Source organism: Cygnus atratus, chromosome 2 (assembly GCF_013377495.2).
Source record: "Cygnus atratus isolate AKBS03 ecotype Queensland, Australia chromosome 2, CAtr_DNAZoo_HiC_assembly, whole genome shotgun sequence".
Classification (NCBI taxonomy): domain Eukaryota; kingdom Metazoa; phylum Chordata; class Aves; order Anseriformes; family Anatidae; genus Cygnus; species Cygnus atratus.
In genome coordinates this window covers 47909365-47927758 of record NC_066363.1, presented here as the reverse complement: position 1 = coordinate 47927758, position 18394 = coordinate 47909365, and the positions used below count along the sequence as shown (strand labels likewise).

At 39.8% G+C, this 18394-nt stretch overlaps 1 protein-coding gene across 3 annotated transcripts in view; it reads right to left on the bottom strand.

The window, feature by feature from the left end:
* Positions 1-18394, bottom strand: part of LOC118249711 (reversion-inducing cysteine-rich protein with Kazal motifs) — a 121821-nt gene that overhangs the window by 58486 nt on the left and 44941 nt on the right. Inside the window, exons 1-3 of one of the 3 annotated variants that reach the window (XR_007707924.1) lie at positions 10439-10613; positions 7283-7341; positions 522-596 (exon numbers count right to left, since the gene is read on the bottom strand). Coding sequence is in view for 2 of the 3 variants with exons in the window: in XM_035549945.2 (XP_035405838.1) it covers positions 522-596; positions 7283-7341; positions 10439-10520 (216 nt within the window). In the remaining variant the exon portion in view is untranslated. Of the gene's footprint in view, positions 1-521; positions 597-7282; positions 7342-10438; positions 10614-18394 lie in introns of those variants that run through there. The other 2 variants (XM_035549945.2, XM_050709282.1) reach the window with 2 other exon arrangements.

The following is an 18394-nucleotide window of genomic DNA, read 5'->3' as shown; positions in this document are numbered from 1 at the left end:
GTATCACTTCTAGAAAACTGTAATCTTCCTTATTCAGCAAAAGCATTACTTCAGCTTGTCAGAAATGCCCATAAACCATTCAGAGCAGCTATAAAGGTATTCCATGCGTTAGTCCACCTGCCAGCTTTGTCTCATACAAAAGCTGGAACACACGATCCAATTTAAGTCACTGCTATTAACTTCCAAGTGACAGTCACTCAGCACAAATTTTCACACACTATAAATCAGATTTTCACTGGATTTCACAGCTTACATGACCACCAAGTAGTGTAATATTTAAGAGCTTTATAAAGAAATCCTACTTTGAGGATCTAACTGCAGTTTAAGAAAATTTCTAGCCCTTAAAACAAGGAAGAAAACATTTGAAGACACACATACAGGCTATATCAGCTCAAAACTCAGAAAGTAATGAAAATAACTCTACAAGTTAAATTTGAAATTTAGCTTTTGTAATCAAAACTTTGTTAATATAAGATTAATGTTTTGTTTGTTGTTTTAAATTAAAAACTAGCAAGCCTTACCATTGATTCTGGACAATACTCAGGTGCTCGCTGCAGTAAATGCTTCAAACGGGAATCACTCTTAGAAGATAATATCTGTTAGAAACAACACATAGAAAGATATAATCACATATTGAACAGTTATTTCAATTGACTTCTTCCTTTTTAGTTTCATTACTGTCTACTTGTTGACAACTTCTGCTAACAGTTAACACGTAAACAATGTAAAGTTAAGATTTTTTTTTATATATATATTTATAGTCTTCCAAATATGTTGCACTTTTTGCAAAGGAAGGACTTTATTTTTTGGAAGTGATTGAGAATTTTGTCCTCAAACTCTTCTCTCCAGAAGTTTCTATTGAATAGGCAGTGTGAAAAACAACTTCTGTTCCACGTATCAAAATATTACACAGCTCTATTTACTTAACTAATCTTCTGCTAAATACTATATGACCTCAGGCAATTAAACTCCTTCCAGGAAAAAATAAATTGTTATGGAATACAAAAAGTAAAATTAACAGGAGGAATGAATAGTTGAGCAAGATCAAGTTAAGCAGCACTTAAGCAAATGGATCATTTAGAAGTTCATGGAACTGGACGAGATGCCAATGAAGATGCTGAAAAGCTGGCCACTATAATTGCAAAGCAGCCTGTTACCATTTTTGAACAATCGTGGTGGTTGGACAAGGCTCACAATTATTGAAAAAAGGCAAACGATGTATCCATTAGAAAAGTAAGGGCAATCCAGGGAATTACAGACTGCTCAGCCTATCCCCACCTCTCAAGACGGCTATGGAACAAATTCTCCTGAAAGCCATGTCAGAGCACCTGAAGAACAAGAAGGTGACTGAGAATAGTCAGCAAAGGCACACCAAGTGCAAATTTAGCCTGAGAGCTTCCTCTAACAAAAAGATTGAATCAGTAGGAAAAAAAAAGTGGAGAACAATGTATGTTGTTTACCCTGACATTAACAAGGCTTTTGCGTGGTCTCCCATAGTATTTTTAGAGCCAAATTAGCGAAACATGGATGAGATAGGTGAACTACAAGGTGGGCGGTAAACTGTCTGCACAATAGGTCTCAAAGATTGGCGGTCTGCTGTTCAACACTTAAGTGAACTCTTTATACCACTTTCAAGTGGTAATAAAACAGGATTCACACCAATACTGTTTAATAGCTTTACCAGTGTCAGAAAGAATCCTCAGCAAGTACACAAATAGTCCTGAACTGGGAACTGTCAACTGTAGGGTGGAGCTGCTACTGAGATGGGCTGATAAGAAACACAAGCATCTTTCCTTGCTGAGTTTCATAGAGTTCCTGCTGGTCAATTCCTTCCATCAGTCCAGGTCACACTGGATATTAGGTAGTACTGCCTTTGAGATTATCAGTTCTTCTTCCCAGTTTGGTATCACCTGAAAACTCAACAAGAGTCAATCTGTTGCTTCCTCCAGGTCATTAATAAAGATGTTAAACAGGACAAGTCCTAGCATAGACCCCCCTTTGGTCTTATTGGCCTGCAGGTAAAATATGACCCATTTTAACTTCTATCATCTGAGCCCAATCATCTAAACAATTTTTTACTCAACTACCTTTTCATCATCAAAGCCATCATATCCTAAAATGGATGGAAATATATTGAGGGAGAAAGTGTTGAAAGCCTGAAAGTGATTGTAAATGACATCCACTTCTTTCCTCTCATCCAGAAATCCAGCTATTTTATTATCAATAGCAAGCAAGTTTGACAGGCATGACTTACCCTTCACATGCCCAAAAATGTGTTTCAGGAGGACTCTGTCCATGATCTTCCCAGAGATTTAAGAGAAGATTACTAGTTTCCTGGACTGCAAACAGTCCTTTGGCTTTTTCTTTTTCCTTCCATAGTTTTTTTTTCCTTCTGGAGTGAGGGCAGTGGAGAAGATGGGAACATTGTTTGCCTTTCTCCAGTCACCAGAGTCATCTCCTATTCCACGACCTTTCAAATATGATAGAGTGTACATAACCTTGCTGTGACACCAGCCAGCTCTCATGACACTCTCGGATGTAATCCATCTTGTCCCACGGACTTGTATGGGTCAAATTTTTCCTCAAGCAATTCCTGATTCAACCCTTACTCAATCCTGGCAGTACTCCACCTTGAATCCCCTCTCTATGCATAGGGGACTCTGAGATCTTATTGACAAACTCAGGAAAGATGACATTCAGTACTTCTGCCTTACCTGTGTTTGCTGACACTAAATTGCCCTAAATAAGCTGTATTCAATAAGTCACATTTTACTTTGTTCAGCCTTTAACTACTGCCATAGCAGGTAGGACCTTTTCTTGTACTTGGTTTCTTTTGCAAATCTCAATTCCAACTGAGCTATCCTAATATCGCCCTGACGTGCCCGGGCAAAGTTTCTCAGTTCTTCCTTTATAACCTTTCCCTCCTTCCACATTACTTCTACATTTTGTATACTACCTTTCTGTATTGCAGCTCTGTCTTGACTTTACTGTTTAGCCAAGCCAGCCTCATGAAACATTTATTTGTTTTCCTGAGGACTGAGATGGACTGCTCATATGCCTGAAGGAGGATAAAACCTCTGGACTGGTACACAGATGAATGCTGCCAGGAACTGTATCATCATGAAACTTCCCAGAAATAAGCTTAGGAAAAAAAAGTTAATTAAATAAAGACAGGCCCACTTATTCCTTGATACAACATCCAAAAGACTGAATCAAATAATCAACAAATGAAGGGATACTAAAACTAAGTTTTTAATAATATTTTTAAAGAATTTAATAATTGTTTTTTAAGAATTAAAAAAAATAGATGTTTGAATCATGTTAGTTTTAGAAAAATCAAGCAAATCTGTAACCGCCATAATGAGAAAAATGCTTACAGAAAATGTCTGCTAAAACACTCACAGAAGAAAATGCCTGCCAGTCTGGGAACTGCTAGCTTGGGAACAAGACATGTGAATCAAGAACATTCTTAAGAAACACAGGTGGCCTCTTTGAAGTACAGCTGGGTACCTAAGAACTTGAAACATCCTGAGGACATATACAATCAATAAGGGCAAAGACAAAGAACTGTAACAACTTATTTGGAAAGGAGAAAAACAGTCCAGAAAACTAGGAAAACATAAGTAGGAATCAGCAACAGTTATTGACTTTGTTAGCTGAAGGAACCGAAAAATTGCCTGGGAAAAGTTAAATTTTGTCTGAGAGGAAAGGAAACATCATCTCAGGTGAAAACCTGAAATTAACAGCATCTCTTGGCTGCTCTAAGTGGCATCATCCTACTCCCTCATAAGTCTCTGAGATATAGAAGTGACTTGCTTCCAACTGAAAACAAAGCTTGTCTTTGACAACTTCCTGCGCATGAACTTTTACTACAGGACTTCTTAGACAGATTTCTCCTTTGCTGGAGACACTTGGCTGACTCCAAACTCAGTGACACTGATCATTTCTGAAGCAAAACTTGTCCATTTTCAATTGGCTCCACTTTTGGGAATGGTCTGACAAATGCTTGGTTCAGGTAACATAATACAAAATAGTATACATAATTGCATATACCATATATATATATATATATATATATATACACATACTTATATGCATATTTGCTACTTTACTAGTGATAAGTTTGTAGTAGCTTGTAATATTAAAATGTATTTGCTGCTACTAACAATTAGTGCTACTACTGAATATAAAACACACGCTTTCTGGTGACAATTTTGTAATAACTTAATATATACTTGCTTTATTAATCATAAGGATACTTGCTATTGATGATTTGTAGCAATGATGTAGAATGAAGTAATGAAATTTAGGAAATAGTCTCCATGTCCTTGTGTATTATGGAATCCTGTGAACCCACTATTACCTCTTACACGCCCACAGGCAAGGTAACCTTTTAGGCTGTGACACTCAAAGCAATTGAACTAGTAGTAGTTAGCGGGATTCCTTAGTCTTACCCAAGTCTTTTTTCTTAGCAGGCAGGAAAGTGTCTGTAGTTGCCCTTTATCCACGTGAGGCCCCTCTCAATAGTACCACTGGCATCCATGCAAACAAACATCCAACAGATAACAGTCCAAGGACCAAACAAACCTGGAAGTTTTTTCCCTTAAAAACAAACCTCCTGCGACAGCATGTCTAGTCAGGAGATGATTGCGTCTATCCCCTGCAGAAGGGAGTCTCTCTCTTAATGGCACTGTTATCAACCAGTGGGTTAGGCCCAGATGGCTCCCTGATGGAGCTTGTTCCTCCTCACCCATACCAAGGCCCCATATCTATTCTCTAAGCACAAATCCAAAGCCAGGCAAAGAAACTTCTTCCTCTTCCTGTCAGTAGTCACAAACTTTCAGTATCCAATAAGCATACCCTCTGGCCATCTTTCTTTCCATGCAATGCACGATTCAGGCTGTTGCTCTTGCAGGGTCTCTATAAAGAGCTTGTTTCACTCACATTTATCCACTTTGAGGCAATGCTTTTATCCTCAGCTCCTTCACCTGACAGTTCAGGAAGCGGACCAGAGCATGACTTTGACAGCTTAAGCGCTGTAGACTCAAAGCAAGCCACCGGACTTTCCCTGTAGTCCAAGGCTTTCACAGCCACATTCCGCCTCAAGAGTTCCATCTGTGTCAAGGCCTCTAACATGTCCTGAGTGTTTGGTCCACACAGTACCAGAGATTGTACTGCTGGACATAACCAATACACAGTCTCAAGCATTACAACCGAACCTCCAGCTGGACCTCTCCACGAGAAATGTATTAACTCCCAGACTCCTGTCACTGCACCTATAGTTGGCATTTCCTAAGCATTAGTTAAAAATAAAAGTACTGAATACAGGCCTGCCCTGCCCTCCCTGGCAAGCAACTTCAGTATTTTATGACTCAAACTAGCATGTCCAAGAGGAAAGCTTTTTTTTTTTTTTTTTTAATACTTTATCATGTAATGGTGGTACAGTGCAGCGGCACACAAAGTGCAACAACTCCATAAAAATATTTTAGAAAAGGGGTTTGGATGGATGAAAGTAAGGCAAATCACTCAGTCAACTCTGTACCTTTAGCATCACCACCCCATGTACATAAGCCTTCACCCCACAAATTTTATGTTTAAGACAAGCAAGTAAGTATCAAACTGTAGAATGGTTTGGGTTGAAAGGGACCTTAAAGATCATCTAGTTCCAACGCCCCAGCCATGGGCCGGGACACTTCCCACTAGAACAGGTTGCTCAAAGCCCCATCCAAACTGGCCTTAAACACTTCCAGGGATGGGGCATCCACAACTTCTCTGGGCAACCTGTTCCAAATAACACATTCCAAGATTGATTCAACAAAGACAAAATAGTTAAAAGTTACAGAACATGAAAAACATTGGAAAAATAGTACTCAGCCCCTTCAGCTAGTTTGTTAGCTTACATCAAAGGGTCGTTCAGAGTAAGTATACCACCAACCTGATCTAAGACAGCTCTTTATGGAATGAGGGGACGACCCTGCCTTAGACTTGTTATAGACCTCTCATCACAAAGACTCTGAACATGGTAATCATCTGCGTAGACAGATATCATCTAGATAAGCCAAGATCAGAATAACTTAGAAACAATAAAACAAAACAAACAACCACAAAGAAAAGCCTACATACTAATTAGAACTGTTATAGAAGAATTGGGATGAAATTTGACAGCAAAAAGCTCAAGGCCCTTCATGAAGAGCTAACAGGAATTCACGTGATAAACTGGGAACTTCAAGTCAGCGGAACAAAAAAAAGAATTCGACAGATTATTCCAAATGCTTTCTCAACGCAGCTGCTAAATCTGCCAACTGGAAACAGCTGTAAGAAGAGTGTTAAACATGTGATAGGCTTTTGCTTATGATACCATCTACAGTTTTGTTTACCTGTATTCAAAGAAAGAAATTTATTCTGGAAGGGCTACAAGAATAATTACAGGACTTGAGAGTATATTTTATGCAGAGACTCAAGACCCCCTTGTTTGGCCTAGATGGTTTTACTCTATAAATATATCAGGAAGGAAGAAGAGCAATGTAACCTAAAAGTTTTGTTAATATCATCACAAATAAATAGCATCTTAACCATAATCAGGTTCAGTGCTTGAATAGCCTCAAAACATGTAATTAAGAAAGGGGGGCAGGTACAATGCAAGGGCACAATTTTGATATAAAACCTGTGTATATGTATGCTTTATTTATAGAAAATGTCTATGTACACAAAAATATACGCATATGCACACAAAGTTGTACAACATATATTTATACCTTTGGATAATAAGTCATGGAAAAATACTTCCCAAGCTTGGATTTAACATAAATGGCTCTTTGTTATTACCATACGAACAGAGTATGAATAGATTTTTGTGGATTCACAAAGCCTTATATCATAATGAATATCCCAGATGGTTAGCTAAAAAACAACAAGGAAGAAGAAAGAGCAGTACCAACATTTTGTTCTTCATTTTCAGTTCTCTAAAACTTGGAAACACACATGATCCAGAAATTTAGTACCTACACCCCTCTCATTTCATAACGCGCTTATCCATTCTTGACAAAATCCTGACCTCAAATTTGTATCTGTCTCCTCAACTTCAACAGAACCTGCTGAATACATGACAAAAAGGAAGAGGACTACAGTATTAAACACTTATGCTCTCATTTAAATAACAATAATGTTACATTTCATGATTCACACATAGGTAATCATTTACTTAAAATGCTAATCTTGCTACATAACTGGCTAAAGGCATGATTTTAACTCTGAGATAAAACAAATTTTAAAACAAGCTTACCTGTTCACAAACATCACGGCACATTAGGTTGTCCTTTGCATGGTAACAACAAGACAAGCCTGTGGAAAAGTAGGGAAGGGAATAAGGTGTTTAAAAGACTGGAAGCACTTAACTATCACTTCTGAACAGAATTACCCAGTTGATGGCCTATTGGGTCAATGTATCTGATCCACAGATAATATGAGGAATTTTCCTTCAAAAAAACAAACAAACCAACAAAAAACAAACCAAGCAAACAAACAAACAAACAGCCATGAGAAATTTTTGTTCCCAAGTTGTCATTCATTAGCAGGTTCCACCACGTTTAAACTTTGCTTACTGTTTTACTGAAGTGAAAAGCTTTGGTTTACACTTTCATATTCCTGTTACAAAGTCATGGTGTTAGAAACATATGACTAGCATACAACAACTGCATTGCAAGCACATTAACAAAGTGATGGAGAAAACATCTTAGACTCATAATGAAAAAAAAAATCCAGAACACCTAACCAGATGTACTTAAATGAAAGCTGTACTTAAAAACAGAAATAATGGTTACTCAATCAAGTTTGTGTTGCTTTGTTTCACTATACGTCTCAGAAAATTTTCATCATGTAAATTCACCTTGAGAGTAAATGCTACATCAAAGAACTACGAATTCAGTTTCCAATCTGAAGAGAATTCACATTGGCTTAGGTGCCAACGAATATATTCGACTGTATGTGCCACTATGATTTGAGTTCATGAATATCCTGGACAACATTCAATTATTTAGTATTTTCTGACCTTTTATCCATTAGTTTGTAGTGGCTGGTAACCCTCCCATTATGAATTAACATACATTAAGGCTAGTCCTTCTGAATCACTTCCACTGCTGAGTTTCAAGTCTTATCAATTATACCAAAGAGCATCACAATGAAATATCAGTATACTAAACCTTATGATCATTTAATTCCTTTTATACAAACCCTAATCATGTATACATAGAACCATAGAATGGCTTGGGTTAGAAGGGACCTTAAAGATCACCCAGTTCCAACCCCCCTGCCATGGGCAGGGACACCTCCCACCAGACCAGGCTGCCCAGGGCCTCGTCCAACCTGGTCTTGAACACTTCCAGGGATGGGGCAGCCACAATTTCTCTGGGCAACCTGTTCCAGTGCCTCACCACCCTCTGAGTGAAGAACTTCCTCCTAACTTCTAATCTAAACCTCCCCTCTTTTAGATTAAAACCATTCCCCCTTGTCCTGTCATTATCTGACTGAGCAAATTGTTCTCAATCTTTTTATAAGCCCCCTTTAAGTACTGAAAAGCCACAGTGAGGTCACCCCGGAGCCGCCTCTTCTCCAGGCTGAACATCCCCAGCTCTCTCAGCCCATCTTCATAGCAGAGGTGCTCCAGCCCTCTGAGCATCTTCGCGGCCTTCCTCTGGACCCGCTCTAACAGATCCACGTCCTTCTTGTGCTGGAAGCCCCAGACCTGGCCACAGTACTCAAAGTGGGAGGGCAGAGTAGAGGGGAACAATCACCTCCCTCAGCCTGCTGGCCACCCCTCTGTTGATGCAGCCCAGGACGCAGTTGGCCTTCTGGACTGCAAGTGTGCACTGCTGGCTCGTGTTGAGCTTTTGTCCACCAGAACTCCCAAGTCCTTCTCTGCAGGGCTGCTCTCAATGAGCTCTTCTCCCAGTCTGTACTCCTCTTTGGCACTGCCCCAACCCAGGTGCAGCACCTTGCACTTGGACTCGTTGAACCTCATTAGGTTCACATGGGCCCACTTCTCAAGCTTGTCCAGGTCCCTTTGGATGCATCCCTTCCTTCTGGTGTATCAGCTGCACCACTCAGCTTGGTGTCATCTGCAAATCTGAAGGGGGCGCCCTCCATCTCACTGTCTATGTTGTTGATAAAGATATTAAGCAGTTACGGTCCCAGGACAGACCCCTGAAGTGATCCCCATTCATCATGGGCCTCCACCTGGACATAGAGCCATTGACCACTATTCTCTGAGTGCAACCTTCAAGCCAATTCCTTATCCATTGAATGGCCCACCCATCAAATCCATCTCTCTCCAATTTGGAGAGCAGGATGTCTCGTAGGACTGTGTCAAAGGCCTTACAGAAATCCAGATAGATGACATTGGTTGGTCTTCCCTTGTCAATTAATGCAGTCACTCCATCATACAAGGACACTAGATTGGCCAGGCACAATTTGCCCTCGGTGAAGCCATGCTGGCTGTCTTGGGTCATCTAATCAAGCAACGGTATCTTAAATAAGTAGTAAATTTAACTGGCTAAAAGTGATGTGCTTAAGTCAGAAATTTAAGTTATGAGCAATAGTCATTCCAAACACAATTCCTGAGCTCTGCCTTTCTGCCTCTAGTTAATCTCTTCTGAAATATCTTACAACTTCTCTCTCTCAGTCAGCCTTTTTCTGTCTCATTCCAACTTTCCCCAATTTTACTAAAAAATCCCCAAGGTTTAAATTCAAGATTTTATTCACATCCAACTACCGTGAACATGAATACACCTCTTTCTTTGATAAGCTCTGCTACCTCAGCCATATGAGCAGGTCCATCAAGGAAAAGCTGACTTTTTTCCTAAAAGTGGAAATCAAACCTATAGAGCAACGATACAATACACCCACAAATGCCTTGACAATTGTGGTTTTCTGCATTCGGCTATTACATTTTTCATATTTTCCACTAGTGTGACAGCACTGCCAATGTGATCTATTTATTAAAATAGATCTATATATGAGTATATATGCTTGTGCTGCCTTATTAATTCCTCTTTTTTTTTTTTTTTTGGTGATACTACAGTTTTAGTACAAGGAACTATTTTTTACCGCTATCCTTCGCCATATCCGATGCTTTTTAAAAACATTTAGTACTTTGCTCAATACCACGCTTTCACTCGGCGAGGAGAGAGAGGGCCGACATCGGGGAGGCGGCGCTGCCCCTTCCTGCCGACCCTCGCCCACCTGCTGCTGCTCCACGCCCGCCGGCGACAGCGGGCACCGGCGATGCCGCCCCCCCCCCCCCTCGCCCGGGGCTCCCGGCAGCCCAACCCCGGCGGCGACCCCGCCGCGCCTGCCCCGCCGACAGCCTCGCCCCTGCGCCATGTTGTCGAACGGGGTCCCGCGGAGCCGCCTCCCTCCCCGCCCTCCGCGCCTCGGTACTCACCGGCCGCCCCGGGGGCGAGCAGCGGTGCCGCCGCCAGGCAGAGCAAGGCCCAGGGCCACGGGGCAGCTGCCGCCGCCTCCATGGCCCGGCCGCGAACGCGCCCCGCAGCGACGCGCCGAGCCCCCACCCGCCACGCGCGCTCCCGCCCGCTCCCGCCCGCTCGGCTCTGACGCCGGCAGCTCCCCCTTCCCCCCGCGCCCGCTGCCGGCCTCCATTGGCTGCGGCTCCCCCGGCCGACCCCGCCCCGCTCCGCCCGGCCGCCGCGGACATTCCAGCGGGCGAGGGCCGCCGCCGCCGCCGCCGCTGCGGGGAGATTCGTCCTGCCCCGCCCCGCCCGGCCCCGTGAGGCGACCGGCTGCTGAGGTCGCGTCAGGGAGCGGTTCCTTGGTGCCCCTGTCGTCCCTCGCCGTGCAGCTATTCGAATTATTAATACGTTTCTACACGTTATTTTAAAATTACTGATTGTAAGCCTACCGCATAACGTTACACACCTATACCACGTAGCTGTATGTACTTGAAATTATCACAGGTATCCAGTCACCTGGTGGGAGAAGTGAAACGAACAGCACAAAATGTAGGTCACCCAACATGAGAAGAAACAAACTGAGAGGACATCCCGCTCACAGCCCACCGCAAGTTTCCCGTTCACAGCCCACCACGAACTGACAGGTTAGGGCATTGTTGCTCGGACTGGTTGACCCATAATCAATCTGCTTCTGACCGCTTGCTCTATGCCAGGTGTCTGCTCCGAGTCAAGCCAAAAGCACTCAGGCTGGTGTTTGCACAGCTCAAATCCGCTGCTGGCTGAGGGTGGCTCATGCCCAGGTGAACAGTCACAGACAGGCGAGTTCCCTCAGCCAGCCCAGTGGGCAGCCAGCCTTCCCACTACCCACGCGGCAGCCACGCACCTCTCTTCAGATTGTCGCATACTACAGATTTCACTTTTGGAAAAGAACCTGAAGCGCTCTGTTGGACTGCATTTTTTTTTTCCTCTTCTTTTTATCCTTTCATTCAGACTGTGTTGCTCATCAGTATGTGCTGCAGCCTGAAGTCCAGTATACCTCAGTTGTGAGAAGCTCCTGTACCTGGCAGCAGGAAGGCAGTATAACCTGTTGAGATTCAGTCCTCAGTGGAGACAAGTTGGAAGCAAGGCTTTGCAACTGTATTTTCTTTTCTGCAGAGATCACATCACCCCATTTTTTTTTTTAGAATTCAAGAGAAATTAAATCTCTTATGCAATGAATTGAAAACAGATTTAAATTACTGCTCATTTCATAGCTGGAAACTATTTTTGCCTCAAAGAAAACTGACCATTTCAAAGCAAATGGGCCAAGTTCTGACAGTTCAGACTTTTTGGCTAAGTACCTTATCCATCCCATTATCAGATTCTCTGCCGATAGTAATACAGGAAAAATTAACTCCTTCCTCTGAAGACAGTCTGAACAGTCACCAACCTACTAATGTCTCCATGTTTTTTTACAGCCTGGAGAATCTGTAGTAACTGAGTGCCCTTTAGTCCCAGTATCAAATTCATAAAAGGTTCAGAAAACAAAACAAAACAAAATAACAAAATAAAACAAAACAAACAAAAACAACAAGAAGATAATAGTGGAGAACACTACAAAGAAATGAAAAAGTTTTGTATCTTATCCATCTTCTTATACACCAGTATAGAATAATTAAATCATACTACATTATGGAACAAAGCCATAAGAAATAAAACCACACTTAACTGTATTTTAATTTGAAGTTAAATTAAAGTTGTTGCTGTAGATGTCAATTCAAGAAACTGAAAAGCGGCCAATATAATCTGATTATAAAAAATAATGGTCTTTTTCTAACGTTTATGTATAAGTGGGCCTAAGTGTATGTTAAACAGGTAGGTTTTTCCCCGTAAACCCATATGCCAAACCTAAGGCATATTCTGCTAGTTTTCAGCTGCGTTATTTGAGCTCTTATAATTCACCATAGGGCCACTAGATGGCAGCAGATCCAATACCAGAAAAAACAACAACAACAACAACAAACAAACAAACCAAAAAAACCGGCCATTGCACGCTGGTTTAGTTTCACTGAATTACAAGGGGGGTCTGAACGAGTTAGATGATTTTTCCCCAGTTATGCTAAATGGTTTTATTAGGCTCAGCTTCAGATGTGGGGGATTGCTGTGCATTCTGTTTCCTCTGAATGCTTTTTAAGTGCTAAATTATCATCAGTAATAATGATTAACTATTCCACAATCAAACAGGCAGAGCAAAGACATGCTACTATGTCTGGCAATTTAAAGGCTCTGGATTTTCACACCAAGACACATCTGCAGGTCCAGAAGAAGTAACTGAGACCACTGAAAGTATTACTTCTCTTTAAAGAAGCATACTGAACTTTGAAATAATACAAGATTTTATAATTTGGATTTCAGTTATGGCAGCACAAGTTCTCTTAAAATGGGCTATTGTTTAACCCAATTGTTCCAGAAAGCAAGAACTTTTGTTCCTTGGAGCTTGGATATTAATCTGCAGACTACTGTTTTCCAGTTAAACTATGCATATGGACCTTATTAAAACAGAACACATTTCAAAATAATTCCTACCCAATGTCTAACAGTGAAAAGTGGAATCTTGGGGCTTGAAATAAATGTCTTGGTGTAAACCAGCTTGTTAGAATTATATTGACAGCATACTTGCATACTTTCTAAGTCTAGTGATAAGACAAACCCTGCTCATTCAGCTACTTTTTTCTGTAGTATCTTGGTTAGATCATTATATTTTGTTCTATGTAGTGTTTAATTATTCTTTGTTATCCTAAAAAAATTACTGAAAAATTTAAAACTTTGAATGTCAAATTTTATATTGAAGCCTCCATCAGCACTAAGTGAAGATTCTGATGTGGTCATGATCTGAATTACTAGTCAAAACATACATTTTTATTGTAAAATATTTGACCTGATCAGGATCATCTCAAAAAGTAAAGTGAAGCCACATTTTTCTTATATCCCGAGAGAGATCATATTGTCAATAAGGCATATCAAATATCAATACATTTCAGCAGAGCACTCTCTGTACTGGAAATATACTGTTCTATATTTTAATTTAACATATCTACTTTGGGAAGATATACAAACTGGCTTCCAAACCTTTTAAGAACTTCAGAGCCACCCCTCTCAAGACAGTACTTTACCAGATGAAAGTTTATTTTCACCTTGGATTCCTTCTGTTTCTCTTTTTAATCTCATTACTAGAAGACAGTAGCATTTTTACTCTTGATAATTTTTAAAACCATTGTATTTTAGCTATAAATATTTTAAAAAATTGCTTTGCTGTAACTCTTAGGATAGCTGCACCTTAAAATTGGAAAGGTGCTTACAACATTTGTAGACTTATCCTAGTTACCATTAATTTGCCTAATCTATGTATCAACAACTAGATACCTGCGCAATAACGCAGAGCCAGAGTTTTATCACTTGTTAAATGCCTTTCCTATACTAAAGCTTGTTCTGTACCACCTGTCTGTTGGAACTAGGTAGTACTATAGAGCTACATCAGATGTATCCATGCACAAACTGCCATTGTTACCAGTTGTGGGACCAGCATAACCAAAACAATCTGTAACAATGCTCTCTAGCTGGTAAAGGAGGATGTTGTCTGTTTTTTGTTTTTTTTTTTGGACAAGTTGCAATAACAAAGACTCTTTCAGAGAGATTTTGTTCTCAAACAGGTAAACCTTTTTGTTCAGGCAAACCTTAGCTACTTTATTTTTTTTTCTCTTTTAATTCTCAGTCAGCATTTAATAGTTGGCTTTCCAAATAATGGATAAGAATGTTCAATTTATTTTCAAATTGCCATTTTTTTTTCCTTTCATAGTAATTATATTAAAATAAAAAACACAAAAATTGCAAAATACAAAAGCAAAGTTTGGTGACTGGTATCACACACATCACATGAATTGCTGTTACACTGATAAAGATGCGTATTTGAAATTAAACCCAACAAAGATGTACATTAATGCTAAATAAAATGTCTGCAATTAATCTTAAGCAAGTTAAGCATGTGGTGCATGTCGGAGTTCACAAAGTCTTGCTATAGACAAATAATGTTGCATACATCAAGTATATCCCTGGAAGGACAGACAATTTAAAGTTATAAAATAAGTGTGGAGTATATAGTTAATTACAATTTACTCTGATGGTAATAAGGAAGTAAATAAGATTATCTCAATCAGTGCGTATAAGGAAATAAACTACTCTAAAGTTTTGAAAAGGAATTTGAAATAAATCTCATGTTTATTAAAGAAGGCAGTTTTGATGTTCATAGAAGGTACCATCAAAAATCTGTCTGCTTTATATTGTGAAGTTTTCTCAACAGAGAAAGTGATCTGAAACTAAAGTCATCTGACGGTTTAAATTTTAAAACCTTGAAATCAGTAATGGAGTTAGAGACGTATCTGCTTTTCTACAAATAAGAATGCTGAGGGAAGAAAAATGCGCTTCTTGATAAGAGAGTTTATGAAATGGATAATTTAAAAAACCGATTGTGGACTGATGAAGGCATCAACAGTATTCATTCTCTTTGATGTAGAAAAACTGCATCAGTAAAGCCTGATTACCATGTTAAAGAAGGTGATACGAAAAATAATGCCTAAAAAATGTCACCAAGATACATTTACATTCATGTTATGTGGTCAGATGCTTTTTATTCTCTGTACCACTTTGTACACTGCATAGAGTGTAAAGAGTATAATGGAGTTATGTATTAATGTAACTATATCAATTTGGTACCTTCAGGACTACTACATGTAGGTCAGGGTTGCTAGCAATGGTTTATATGTAGGTACCTACACATAAATGGCTTCTCTAATGGGATGGAATTTTAATTTGATTTCTCGAATAACATTAAGGCACTGATTTAAAAAAATAAGTCAGTTTGAGAGACTGGAAATTAGGGAAACTATACTGGACGACTAAAGTTTAGGGAGCAGAAAATTGACCCCTTCGAAATATCAAAAAAATATTTTAAATGGAATTCTGTTCAGTCCAACCTAATCCTTCAACCATTCTAATTGTCTAAATCTGAATCTAAACTCAAGTCTCTAAACATAAAGTCTGGTACAGCAGTGAGGCCAATACTCATGTCAACAGAAATCTACTTTATGGCCCTGACTTACTATGCAAGAGGACAAATGACAGATGTGTTACCACTTGCAAAATGCTATGTCCTTGAATATAAATAAAATGAATATTCATTTTTCTTTTGGACTCAGTCTTCAGGATCAGCAGTGCATATGCCAGCATATTATAATTGCGGTTTGGAGACAGAAAAGGATGTTGAAGAACATTTTGGATGCCATATGGAAATTCTTCTGTGGATTATACCACTAAGTCATCTAGTCATATACAGGATTAGTTATTTCTCCATATGGTGTTTAAGGACCAAATTGTTGTTGGAATATTTTCCAAGAGTTATTTTTATGTCTTGTTGTACTATGCAACTGTGGTATAATCACATAATAACCTGCATCTACAGCGTGATATTTTAATGCACCTGTAGAGCATTATACAATTTCCTCCATATTTTAGCAACTGCAATACTCTCATTTAGTCATCTCTGAAGAACCATATGTAATCCATTCACTGCTATACATACATTTCTGTATTAACACAGTCTGTAAGACTGCAAAAATGGGTGTGGGTGGTATGAAATCACTTATGCTGCTAATTGACAATTATCCAGTTGCTTCCAGTTGCAAGCAGAAAAATTCAATGTGGAGTGGCAGATTAAAATAAAGGGGAAGGCATACAATTATATTTTTTCAGCCTGTTTGTGTAATGCTATTTTAAATCAGTTTTAGTTGAAAAAGTTAAAATATTTAGCTACAATAAGATTATTTTATTCTTTCTGTTCCATACATTAGCTAGCAAACTCTGTCAAGATGGCATAATTGTAAGAATTACAGACCAATGCCTATTCCCATTTGTACCAACACTTGAGTAAGCTAGGGTAGAAATTTTCTAGTATGCATTAATCTCCAATATTTCTCAAAATACCTTTATAAAATAACAATACAAAACAAAACTTTATTCTAATTCTGTAACTTTTTGTAATAAAATTACATATGCGTAGTTTACATATTAAGCTTAGTAGTGAATGAGATTACTAGAGAACTCTGATTTCTATACTAGGAAAGGAAAAGATACATCTGAGAAATGGAGAGGGAGTCTCAGATCACATCTGCCATGAGAATGAGTTCAGATATGACAACACCAACACGTATTAAGTTATCAATATTCCCATTTCACAGCTGTACTCTTAGTGGAGAGATCTTATCTTTTTCCACAGTAGCATAATAATTATAAAGCAGTGATGCTGAAAATACCTATCTTGGTTCAAGTACTTCCTCAGCCCTGCAGCTTTCAAGCTTTCAGGGTAAAAGTGAATTAACCAATATGTTGTAGGCTACTGAAGAGGTGTGAAGCCATGGGGTACTTTTCCACCCATGCTGTGAAACTGAGTTAATGCATTCTGTGGATGACAAGAACGGACAGAGGGAAGATGGAAAACCAGTGCTGAAGTGTAGGGGTTTAGGCCCTTTCCAAGGGGAAAGGGAGTCCTATTTTGAGGCATTCTTCTCAAAGTTGCTTATATCTTTCACTGTCCTAGGCGTAGAGGGCTTGTTCATTTGTCTGGAATTTTCCCTCTTTCTGAGACAGGACATGCCTACAAGGGTGCAATGCTAGGCTCTGATCCACTTGGGAATCTGGGCTTGCATGTAAGCTTTGGCAAAATTTTAATATTAAAAGAGAAAAGTTTCTGTAGTTTTGCACTGGCTACCTCCTGGCAATGCTCATTTGGCTGTTACCGACCATCTCAGGCTCCACTGTCCTTCCCTTTTCCAGTGGAAGAAGCGACAGACAACTTGGGGAGAGTACAAGGAAGTTGCCAGCATATGCAGAGAAAAAATCAGGAAGGCTAAAGCCCAACATGAGCTCAGCCTGGCCGCTATAGTTAAGGATAACAAAAAATGTTAATATTAACGGCAAGAGGAGGGCCAAGGAGAATCTCCATCTTTTATTGGATGCAGGGGGGAACATGACTACTGAGAATAAAGAAAAGGGTGAGGTCCTTTATGCCTTTACATCTGTCTTTACTAGTCAGACCATTTATCCTTGGGGTACTCAGTCTCATGACATGGAAGTCTGGGATGGAGAGAAGATGAAATCCCCCACAGTTCAGGTGGAAACAGTTAGACACCTGCTGCTCCACCTGTCACAAGTCCATGGAGCCAGATGGGATCCACCCAAGGGTGCTGAGGGAGTTAGTGGATGTGATTGATGGGCCGCTTTCCATCATCTATTAGTGGTCACGGTCATCCGGAGAGGTGCCAGATGACTGGAGACTTGCTAAAGTGATGCCCATCTATAAGAAAGGTCATAAGGAGGATGTGGGGAACTACACTCCTGTCAGCCTGATCTTGGTGTCAGGAAAGGTGATGGAACAGGTCAAAACTGAAAAAAAACCACAAAAAATGGAAAAAATACCAGCTGAAAGGAGATCATGTTTAGAGCTACTACAGTACTGCAGAAATTTTACATTCCTTGCCCTTCCTCTTACATTCCCTGAATTTTTCCTGGAGGATCATATTATCATCATTCATGTATCCATGTAAATCATGCTGCAGCTTCTGAATACCTTACATATTGGCAAAACATGTCATTTTAAACAACAACTTGCAATTCTAAAAGTACCTTTTCTACAAAATACCTAATGGCTCCATCTTGCTCCTAAAAAGATGGTATGCAACTAAGAGAAAACTTTTTTTTTCCCTCTAGAAGACATTGAGGGCATATTTCCAAATGTAACGCAGGCAACTGAAAAGAGCATTCTGGCATATTGATTTTCTAGCTGGCTCAGTTAATTTGTGCGTGTGCATGTTTATTGTTGCTACAGAACAGATTTTATGCTA